Here is a 12721-nt window from a genome sequence, read left to right on the forward strand (position 1 = left end):
CTCTAGCATCTTCACTGCTAACAGATGGCAAAGCAAATTCACTATCAGAGGGGCTAAATCAGGGGTGTGCAAACTTCCCCCCCCTGCGCCCCTGTCTGCACCCCTCCCCCCCACCCACCTGCTCATGCCCCCTTCCTTACCATGTCTCCGGCGTCAAATTACGCAGCGGTGTCGGTGACGTCACGGTGCCATGGTAACGTGACTTCATTTAATGCCACGTTGACATGGCGACGCATCGCCGGAGACAAGGTAAGGGAAGTTGCAGAGGCTTCACGTGATCCCCTGGCATTTAATTGAAATGGATACAAAAAAAAGACACAGCGCACAACGCTCATAGTGCATTACAAAATATTATTGACATGAATAATAAATGGTGAGTAATGTGCGTACATCAAATAAATTAATAACAAGCAGTTTCGGGATATTTTACCCAACGCCTCCGGAGACCAGGATATATGTCTTTGCAGGGGTGATACTGCTGTCCTCGATGGTGCAGGGTCCTATTGAAATGTGTGCACAACCTCTGCTTGATCTTGCTCCCCTGAGCACAGCATAAATAGAGAAAAGAAACCTAGTATATAAGCACTCTTCTTCACAACTAAATGTATAATGAATGTATTAAAATACTTTATTGAATCAATGAATAAAAAAATGGGGTTTAAAATAAGATATATATCAAACAGTACGTGACTGTCATTAGTAACGTAACTCTGGTAAGTTAGGTTGATGAAACATATGGGGATCCCTTATAGATATTCGGGATCCTTATGCTATTGTATAGCTGCCTATTAATATAGGACTAAGGCCGTCACTGGGCCACTGCTTAGAAACTGATCTGTCCCTTATAAGGCGGATCTGAAATGTGTAATAGTAAGCTATAAAATGCTTTGTTCGTCCGCTATATGTGTAATCTGTATAAAGACAGCTGGCAGCCTCCCTGGCGGTGTGTCTTATGAATAGGGTTAAACCAAAGCACTAGAAAGGGACCCACGTAAGAGTTTCTTCCCCACACCACCACTAGCCTATGAGGTATTATTGTTTAACTAAAAAGTAACCAGATGTCCCTAACTAATAAGTATACAGGCAATGACAGCCCGATGGGTACTGGATACCACTGAAGGCTAATGTGGAGGAATAAAAGAATTCTTCCCCCAATGTGGTTTAGTAAATGGTCTCCTGTATGGAGACCATTTACTAAACCACATTGGGGGAAGAATTCTTTTATTCCTCCACATTAGCCTTCAGTGGTATCCAGTACCCATCGGGCTGTCATTGCCTGTATACTTATTAGTTAGGGACATCTGGTTACTTTTTAGTTAAACAATAATACCTCATAGGCTAGTGGTGGTGTGGGGAAGAAACTCTTACGTGGGTCCCTTTCTAGTGCTTTGGTTTAACCCTATTCATAAGACACACCGCCAGGGAGGCTGCCAGCTGTCTTTATACAGATTACACATATAGCGGACGAACAAAGCATTTTATAGCTTACTATTACACATTTCAGATCCGCCTTATAAGGGACAGATCAGTTTCTAAGCAGTGGCCCAGTGACGGCCTTAGTCCTATATTAATAGGCAGCTATACAATAGCATAAGGATCCCGAATATCTATAAGGGATCCCCATATGTTTCATCAACCTAACTTACCAGAGTTACGTTACTAATGACAGTCACGTACTGTTTGATATATATCTTATTTTAAACCCCATTTTTTTATTCATTGATTCAATAAAGTATTTTAATACATTCATTATACATTTAGTTGTGAAGAAGAGTGCTTATATACTAGGTTTCTTTTCTCTATTTATGCATTCTTGTTTCTACCTAGTTAGCACCTCACATTGGTTCAAAATACTAAGTTGTGCGGGTGTTCTCTGTGTGTATATATCCCCTGAGCACAGGCAGGCTGGGAGCTGCTGATTCCTGCAGTGTTTCAGCAGGGCAGTTTTAGACATCAGCTGTGCGCCAACACTCTCCTCCGTGTGGATCACTTCCTGGATCGTGACGTCACCGCAGGGATTCGGCGCCGCTCAGCAACAGTCAAAATCGCGCAGTAGGGTGCCAGTATGGGGCTAGAGCACTAGTACAAGCTTGTCCTACGCGTTTCGAAACGGAACGTTTCTTCTTCAGGGACTAATATTAAGTGGATTTCGGGTAAAAGCTATATATCCCGCAATCGTGTCACTACGTCACTAACTAAGGTTAACATATGCAAAAAAACTTTGAACAAACTTTAATAACAAGAACAATGTTAACCAAGACGCAAATGATGGGCCTGAGTGCGAGTAAGTGCAGACAGGTCACTCTCTCACTCTCCTATGCACTTACTCGCACTCAGGCCCATCATTTGCGTCTTGGTTAACATTGTTCTTGTTATTAAAGTTTGTTCAAAGTTTTTTTGCATATGTTAACCTTAGTTAGTGACGTATGTCTTTCGGGACTCTAATCCCGCCCCCGTTGGTTCCCTATTGGACAATAGGATTAAGGGATTAACCAATGAGACACGATTGCGGGATATATAGCTTTTACCCGAAATCCACTTAATATTAGCCCCTGAAGAAGAAACGTTCCGTTTCGAAACGCGTAGGACAAGCTTGTACTAGTGCTCTAGCCCCATACTGGCACCCTACTGCGCGATTTTGACTGTTGCTGAGCGGCGCCGAATCCCTGCGGTGACGTCACGATCCAGGAAGTGATCCACACGGAGGAGAGTGTTGGCGCACAGCTGATGTCTAAAACTGCCCTGCTGAAACACTGCAGGAATCAGCAGCTCCCAGCCTGCCTGTGCTCAGGGGAGCAAGATCAAGCAGAGGTTGTGCACACATTTCAATAGGACCCTGCACCATCGAGGACAGCAGTATCACCCCTGCAAAGACATATATCCTGGTCTCCGGAGGCGTTGGGTAAAATATCCCGAAACTGCTTGTTATTAATTTATTTGATGTACGCACATTACTCACCATTTATTATTCATGTCAATAATATTTTGTAATGCACTATGAGCGTTGTGCGCTGTGTCTTTTTTTTGTATCCATTTGTTAGTTCCAGGGGGTTCCTGAGCCCCCCCCACCTTCCATCACAGCTGCAGACGCTCAATCTTAGGTTAAGTTATTTATTTCATATATTCTCACTTATCACGTCACGTTTAAAATTAGATTGCGCACTATTCCCCTTTTTTTCTATTCATTTAATTGAAATGCCTTGGGGAAGAGCGCGGGGCCTCTGCAAACGCTGCGCCCCCCCCCCCCCTGAAAAATCCTGCGCCCCCAGTTTGCGCACCCTTGGGTTGAATGACCAAGCAGGGAACCACTGTACTAGTATGAAACCCCAAACAGTCACAATATCCAAAGTTGCATTCACTCTTGTGTGTTACGTGTACAGGTGCTTTTTGCTATATTGCAGGGCACCCATACATGTAGGAATCAGATCTTTAATGATATCTTTAAGAAAAAGGTTGGACATCTTTTTAGAAAGGAAAGTTGTACAGGGATATACCAAATATGTAAATATGGGAAGGATGTGGATCCAGGGAGAAATCTGAGTGCCATTATTTGGAGTCAGGAAGGAATTTAATTTTCCCCTTTATGAGACTTCATTGGATGATGTTTCGCTGAGGTTTTTTTGCTTTCCTTCCTCTGGATCAAAATACTGTAAATGAAAATATAGGATGAATATCTGTTGTCTGAATTAACATAGGTTGAACTCAAAGGACATAAGTTTTTTTTTTTTTGTTTTTTTTCAATCTCATCTATTATGTAATATAGCTTAGAATAAACGTCTTATATTATCTTTGCATTGCACTTTCGCTCTGTCAGTTGAAGAGATTTTAATGTAGTATAAGAACAGTATGAAATCCTGTAAAAGGGAATTCTTTACATGGTGTGATACCTTTTATTTGACCGATAGAGATGAACATTTTACATGGCTGTTCTGCTGTTCCAGATTTTAATGCTGTTGGGTTTATCTGTTTCATAATTCGTATGCACATATACATAGATCTTATTACTATACACGGGCTTTCATTACCACAGAAAATTGCATGTATTTATCGATGGAATTATTTAAAATATCTTGCCATGAAACATTAGGGCAGAAGTTCTTAAACTTGAGCCAGCCCATCGTTTCTGGATTCGCCACGAAAAATCAGTTTTACGGTAAATTAGACGCATTCAACTGTGTGTGTGTATATGCACTGGTTGTTCCTAATACCTGGCGTGGCTGGTGGTCCAGAGTAAAGATGTGCAATGCTTTCACCCGAGTTCACGAACCATCCAAAATGGCCCTTTTTGTTTGGGGAAAAAAGTAGTGAATCAGTCAGAGCTAATTTTTTTAAAATTAAAACCAACTTCACGTTTGCAAAAGCATCTTTGCAAGTTTCACCCACCTCTAGCCCAGAGAATAGGTTTGCACATCCCGTGCTTTAAGACGCTGCTATGACTTTCAAATGTGGCTGGACGACAGATCTAGGAATACACTGTTACAATGACAGGTTTGCAGAGCAGAGAACATTTTGTGAGGGTGCCAGAGACTGAAGGAATTGTGTGAATCATTTCAGACGTGTTGGGTTATGCCAAATGAAGGAGAGCAGGCTCTTTATTAAACCTGAGGCAGTTCTCCGGTATGTACAATTGGATTTATTTTATAATGACATTGATCTTGTAAAAGGCATCACTAATCCATCAATCCCATGGAGCAATCTGTGCTCTCTATTTTTTGTCTGTACATACAAACCCAAACATGACGACCCCTTTGCTTCCCAGAGCAGGCTCAGCTAGAGGTGTTTGAGACAGAAAGACAAGAATTGCTGAGAAATGCCCAGGAAGAGGTGTCTGTAGTCCAGCAGAGTCACGCAAGACAACTAGATGTAAGTTTTTTTTTTTTTATTTAGCCATTACCATTTATTTAGCTGAAAACTATTAGATAAGTTGCTGAAATGCTGGGGGAAAAAACAACAAATTGCAACACTCCTTTTTGTTTTGTTTCTCTAAAAAAACAAAACACTTTTTAAACACACATGGAGATTATGAAAGTTTAAAAAAACTATAGGTGGCAGGGTGGCAAAGAGGAGCACATGCAAAGCTCCTCTCTGCCACTTTGGTATTACCATTTTTGATAAAAAAAGTTTCCAGGTATTCTAGACCTCAATATAATTCAGCAATTCAATTCTCCCCAGATAACAGGCAGATACAATGTAACTATTTATCGTGCAGGATAGAAACGTCTAATACTGGGGATACATCACTGCTAATGAAACTCGGCCTGAAATAAAAACATTTATATTAAAATCAGTTTCCGTTCAAACACCAGCTTCTGCTAATACAAAGAGACTTGTCACGGGCTGAGCCATAAGTAACATCACAGGCGGTGACAGTTGGACAGTAGGGAGATGCAGAACACTGAACAGAATAGTTCTTTAGTACTGGATGGGCCGCGGTCACATGACCCGGAAAAGCACTCTCTTGGCATGATGTGGCCACCCTGAGTGCCAGACCCCATGGCGTAGTGACTACGTCTTGGTGGAACCCAAAAGGTTACACACGCACAAAGTTCTTACCTTACATGAGAACATTCAGATTCACTTTGTGTCTAACCTGCTTTTAATAGCGGTATCCAGGGATTATTAGAGGTTAGATTGATGGAATCCACAGAAACATGAACCATACCATTAATAGTAGAAAATCTCACCAGGAATTCCATTTGACCAAGTCAGCGGGGCGGATGTACCAAGTGGCGCAAATTGAATTTTTGGTGTAAACTTGACGCACAGCAATAACAAATTATATTGCACGCCCATGTAATAACTTTTTTGTTTCCCTCAATCTGCGCCGTAGGCATCAAATGTTTTTGGTCAAGTATATTGGCGCCCAGAAACGGGATGTGCACGACACTCAGAAGCTAAACTTTGCTTAAATCCTAAAAAGCCTATTTTATATTGTTAATGCAGAATAAAGTTGCTGCGTATCAATCAAAAATGTATTTGACACAGGGTGGATGCTTCTTTATATAGGTTAACAAAATGTATTATTTTCACAGGATGGCTGTTATAAATATTCTACAAATGTATATTTACTGATACTAATCCTAAATAAATACACATAATTCTGTTTTTATTTTAATTGCATCCATCAAGTATTCAACATGACCCGATTTTAATTTCAAATAACGAACTATGCATTTTATGTATGAAGTCACATAGCGACCGTCATACACGGGACACACCATTTGTACTACCTTTTAGCACTAAAATTTCGACGCACAAAATATGATCTTGGTACATGGGCTCCATTGTTTTTGGGTCATCCAGACTTGAGTTGTGAAAAAGACAGATTATACACCATGAAAAGGTCGGCACTGCAGTTGGTACTCCTTTTCTATAAGAAATATCCCAGACTGTAGTAAAATAGGATTTTTGAGAAGTTGTAATCAAGTTATAACAAATGTAAAACAATTGTAACCATGTTTCTGCCTGAGGCTTTTAATTTGAATTCTGCGCACTTGGTACGTTGGAGACAAGAAGCTTTGTAAACTTTCATGAATTGGTAAAGATGGAGTTGAATTTGATCCCAAATCCTTCTGTATTTCTAGGAAACCTGGCAGAAGTACAAAGAAGTAATGCAAGAATCACAGATGCTGAACAAGTTAAACGAGGTAACTGGTCATTTAAAAGCAAGAACACTACATCTAGTGCTAACAATATACGGTTGTCATTGATTTCTTATGAAGACACCTACAGAAAAAGCCATGCACTTTGCTCTCAACGTGTAAGTAAGTTGCTGGAGGTCCAATATTAGGAGCCAGTGCAATCACATTGACGGGATCTCTGTCTCTCTACCCAACAAAGGTGCAGTGTGAGCTCTGGGCAGCATTGCTTGTGATCCACTGGTTTATTTACACAGAGACACTTAGACAGACAGATATGACAATGTCAAACGCAGGATAATTATTCTGTTTTACATCTTGGTTCTACAATGGTCTGTAGATAAATGAAAAAAAACAGAGTAAAAAATAAGTGTATGTAAATCAGGTTATCACAGAAGACACTAGTAACCCTATTGGCCCAATCAGATTTCGGCATAATTCAAAATATAGCAATTAACCTCTCGTACAAACATATTGTCTACCTCCACAAATCACTATTTACATGCCACAATCCGTTCGAATTGGGCTCCCTGCTCAGTCCGAGCGATCAGACAACTTGGCACCTAAAAAACAAGCGAGTGTCCATGACGTTACCAGGTACCCCATAAGGGCATTGTAAAAATGAATCGACTATGTTTGCGTATAACAAGGTCATGGTCCAGCCATTATAAATAAAAATGTTTTTTGCATTACATTTTTAGGTGTGCATGATCTTCCCTTTCCTCCCCCCTCCCAGACCCCAACATTAAAGTGTAAGCTTTTTGTACAAGGACATACAGCACATGTGATCTGCCATATCCAGATATGCTTAAATATCTACAGTTGAATTTGATTATGATATAGTGTTAATCATTGTGGTACCATGTCTTGGACCTTTATTAATATAGCGATCTTGGATATATTCATATTGTCATTCAAGGATTCAAATCATAAGGTGCAAGTCCTTAGTCATTAGCTGTGGTGGTCCAGTACATTAGCCAATCAGCATTGCTAATAATCTGGATTGCACATCAGCATCCTCTGTTGATGCATCTAAAGTGTAAACATAAGGGGGAGACATTTAGATAATAATGTGCAGCTAGGGCATTGGAGTTACCATTTTAACATGTTATCATCTTGCAGTGTTTGCAGACAGATATAGCTGAGAAGCAGGAGGCGATTGTTTCAGTGAACACACTGCTGCAGCGAGCACAAGGGAAGATTGGGAAGCTGGTGAGTGACAGGGGGGTTTATACAGAACTAATGTGTGTGCCCCTCCCGCAAAAATTAGACTGTGGCACAATCATATCTTGAGCTACACGTGGGTCTGCCAAAGTAATTCACTATACAACAAGTATACAACAGTCTATACAAGGGTTTTGAGTAGCTTTTCTGTTAGCACCTTTTACACTGGGTGGTGGAATTTTCACTATATTTACTAATTGATCACAGTTCACGTTAATTATTCACTTTAAGATATTTATTTCTGTTATATACAGCTAAACCCCGTTATAACGCGGTCCTTGGGGTCCACAACCCAAAGACCGCATTACAACCGGGTTCGCGTTAAAATTTCACCGGCATCAGCTCTGGAGCTTCCTCATTACAGATTTAAATCTCCTCCATTTTGCCGCCTTACCAGTGCTCTCCTCTTCCTGCTGTCCACGTGCTCATAACTCTCTGCTCTCTTGCCGTCGTATGCCATTGTTTTTTTCAAACATTCAATTCAATGCTTTATTGACTACCAGACACAGACACAAACACAATTAAACATTAATACATTTTGTACAAAACACATACAGGGATTGAACTCGGGACCTTCTGATACCAATGCCTTGCTTCTTACCTCTACACCATAGGTTTGGTGTGACAAGACAGAACCTATAAATATATTTATCCTCTACAACACAAGGTACATGTCAATGTGAAATCTTAAGTCTATTTCTAGCTGTCTATGACATCACACAGTTCTGTGGTCTAGTGGAAGAACTTCTTACCAACATATGCAAGGGTCCTGGGTTCAATTCCTGTATGAAATGGTATAATTAACTTTTTTAATAAATTATTATTTTAATTATGTTGTATAATTTATAAATATATAATTCTTTATTATTCTTTATTAAGTAATAATTATTCATTAATCAATAATGATGTATTAATAATAATTCATTATTAATCATTCTTTATGATTAATAATGTATTATTAATAAGTATGATGATTAATTATTATTAGCAGTTAATTAACTAATTAATAATTATGTATTAAGTATTATTAATAATTATTTTTTAATAATTATTAATTAATAATACTATTATTATTAATTATATTATGATTAATAAGTATGATTATTAATTATCATTAACAATTAATAATTTTGACTAATAAGTATTACTAATACCTAATAATTATTAATACCCAATTAGTAATAATAATTATTAATACTTAATTATTAATAAAACTTATTAATACTTAATAACTATTAATAATTAGTAAGTATTAATAATTGTTGTTAATAATTAAGTATTAATAATTATTATTACTAATTGGGTGCTAATAATTATTAAGTAATTATTAATACTTAATTATTAATAATTAACGTTTCATTAATAAGTAAGTATTAATAATTATTATTAAGTATTTAGTAATAATTATTAATAAGTTAATTAACTGTTAATAATAATTAATAATCATACTTATTAATAATACATAATTAATCATAAAGAATGATTAATAATGAATTATTATTAATACATCATTATTGATTAATGAATAATTATTATTTAATAAAGAATAATAAAGAATTATATATTTATAAATTATACAACATAATTAAAATAATAATTTATTAAAAAAGTTAATTATACCATTTCATACAGGAATTGAACCCAGGACCCTTGCATATGTTGGTAAGAAGTTCTTCCACTAGACCACAGAACTGTGTGATGTCATAGACAGCTAGAAATAGACTTAAGATTTCACATTGACATGTACCTTGTGTTGTAGAGGATAAATATATTTATAGGTTCTGTCTTGTCACACCAAGCCTATGGTGTAGAGGTAAGAGGCAAGGCATTGGTATCAGAAGGTCCCGAGTTCAATCCCTGCATGTGTTTTGTACAAAATGTATTAATGTTTATTTGTGTCTGTGTCTGGTAGTCAATAAAGCATTGAATTGAATGTTTGAAAAAAAAAAAAACCCCGATGGCACAAGACGGGCAGAGTGGACAGCAGGAAGAGGAGAGAGATGAGCTGTAAGAGGAGAGTGTAAGGCGGCAAAATGGAAAATTTGAGATGCAGGTAAGCCGGCAAAATGGAGGCTTTCAATTCGGGAGCCATGCTCAGACCGCATTATAACCGATTCGCGGTATAGCGAGGCGCGTTATAACGGGGTTTAGCTGTACTAGATTATTGTTATACATATTTTATTTATTTTAGGACACTGTTCACAAGTTAGCGCTGTTGCAATCGATTTCTTATAAAGTAATTCACTGCCTCAAAGAGATCAATTCTCCCTAAATTAAAATACCACTTCTTTGTTTCCTGTGATATGAATATGTTTGTGTTCACGGTAGGAAACGCAGGAGTGAATCTGCAGGTCTTCCACAGGTCCCCAAACCTGCTTTATTCATACTATTGTCACGTCACACATTTGTTAACTCGCAGAGCAGGATTCTGGGTAATGGCATGCAAATGTGTCGCTTTTTCAGCTTCCTATCCATTTAAATCATGAGCTTATGCCTGCTGCAATATGCGAAGCCGGGGTTCAAGAACATCTGAACTTTCTATTAGTCACTTAGGCCTAGAACCACTAAAAGGCAAAAAGAAACAAAAGAACAGCACAACCTAACACAAATTAAACAGTGTGACCGTGAATACTGACAAATCTTTCCCTGCGGCCTGGTAAGTCTCTCACCCATAGAGACACGAAAAAAGAAAATATCCACTAAGGGCTGTGTTGCAGAGTACATGCAACAACACACGCAGGGTCTCTTGATAAGGCTTATTTATTGAGCCTTAAAACATACAGCAAACAAAACAAAATAGCTTCTCTTCAGCAGACATAAACAAAATAGCTTCTCTTCAGCATAGAAAACAAGGCAGCTTCTCTTCAGCATGCAGGACACAGACAGTTCATCACACATGTACTGTACTTTGAAAACAGACCTTATAGCAGTAATCTCTTCACTATTTTAGTCCTATCTCCTGAGCAGTTATAACAAAGACAGATAAAGTGCGCAAATTAATATTTCTATTATTTAAACCCTTCACCACCGTTGTGTTAATTATATAACAAAATACAACCTCTAAGTCGATGGGTGACCTGCAGCTATGTGAACAGGGGTAAACCCCTAGGCAACTGAAACACAAAAAAGACAAAAGCGCAAACGCACATAGTGAAGTTTGTAAAAATGGGTGATTATAATTTTAGGGTATAATATCTGCGTACATCAGATTAATGGGTATAAAGCATTTCATGTGCAATACATGAGTTTACCAAACGCCGCACTGCCGCCTCCAGGCCTCAGGAATTCTCTCTCACAGCATCCAGGACAAGCTGTCTCAGTCGTGGTATGGAACCTCCACTGCGGTGCTGTATCGTGATCAATCTCCTTCCCCAATCGCTGCCGTCACTGCCGCTCACTCCTTGGGTCTATTTCCGACTGCCACTACGTCTCGGAACACTTTGATGGTAGGTCACGTGTCCCGCGGGGTTTTGCAACCGGCCGCAAAGGGAGGTTGGGACGTAAAGCGTGATCGTAGCTTTACTGCAGTTTGCCGAATGCAGTTTTTTGTGTGAGAAATCAGTCCAATGCAGATATGCCACACAGAGTGTGGAGATACAGTTCTAGGACTTATAAAATCTTTATCCAACGCGTTTCGAAGCAAAAGCTTCTTCTTCAGGGATAAATTGAATTGATTTAAGAGCATATTTATACCCATAGGCCGCTACTGATTGGTCACAATCAGAGGTGGCTACACCAATCTGATCCTCACTCTGCACCATCCCACAGGTGTGGGTATTTGAAGTATTTACTTCTTTGAGTGCTCTTGTGGGTTGACCATTTCAGTGCTGGTCCAGGGGTATATTAAAAACACAATACATTTATTCATTTATTATTAACTCATAACAACTAAAAACACTTTAATAAAAATGCCAGTGACTGTAAATATTTCAAAGGCTCTGAAATAAAACAAACAAGTGTTAATAACACATATAAAAAATACTTTATATTTACTATGAATGGGTATCACTGATGTTGTTCAGATCTTATACATAGGACCAAGCACTCAGCTGAAAAAAGACATGTAACTATAAGGGGCCTATTTATACATATTATTTAGTATAGACACCATAGGTCTATGTTTTCATTTAGACCTTTAGGACCTAAAGACTTCAATTGGTGGATCCAATAAGTTTCTTGGACAGATATGTCTTTTATTCTGTCTCCTCCACGTCTATTTTGGGGAATGGTTTTAATCCCTTTGAAGGTCAGGGTTGAGGGGTCTTTGTTGTGGTGGGTTGAGAAATGACGACTTACACTATGAGTCTGTAGTGCATGTTTGATATTTCTCACGTGCTCTTGGATACGTGTTTTCAGACAACGTTTTGTGCGGCCTACATATTGCAGGCCGCAGGGGCATTCTAATAGGTACACTAAGAATCTTGTATTACAATTGATAAATTCAGTAATATTATACACTTTATGATCTATATTTGATCTAAATGTTTTACGTTCAGTATGTAGGAGTTTACATATACAACATCTTCCACAAGGGAAGTTCCCTACTAAATTGCTGCTCAACCAGGATTGGGCACCTCTATTTATTACAGTTTTCCCAATGTCACTCGGGACTAGTGTGTCTTTTAAACTGCGAGCCTTCCTGTAAATAAACTTGGGAGATGTGTTTATGTGTCCACTGAGAATGGGGTCTGTAGATATAATCCCCCAATGTTTTTTTATGACTCCTTCTATTTGTCTGTGCATAGAGTTATAGTTTGTAATAAAAGGAACTTCTATTCGGTCTTCATCAACATTTGAAGGACTTTTCTTTTTTTGTGTCAACAGTTTATTTCGATCTATTTTTCTAACCTTTTCTAGTT

The 12721-nt window shown here is 38.4% G+C and overlaps 1 protein-coding gene across 1 annotated transcript in view; it reads left to right on the forward strand.

Annotated features, from left to right (window-relative positions):
- FLACC1 (flagellum associated containing coiled-coil domains 1) overlaps positions 1 to 12721 on the forward strand; it is a 57171-nt gene that overhangs the window by 16151 nt on the left and 28299 nt on the right. The window contains exons 12-14 of the mRNA XM_075608651.1: positions 4760 to 4863; positions 6585 to 6647; positions 7761 to 7850. Coding sequence (XP_075464766.1) covers positions 4760 to 4863; positions 6585 to 6647; positions 7761 to 7850 — 257 coding nt within the window. The remainder of the gene's footprint in view (positions 1 to 4759; positions 4864 to 6584; positions 6648 to 7760; positions 7851 to 12721) is intronic.

Source organism: Ascaphus truei, chromosome 7, assembly GCF_040206685.1.
Source record: "Ascaphus truei isolate aAscTru1 chromosome 7, aAscTru1.hap1, whole genome shotgun sequence".
Taxonomy (NCBI): Eukaryota; Metazoa; Chordata; class Amphibia; order Anura; family Ascaphidae; genus Ascaphus; species Ascaphus truei.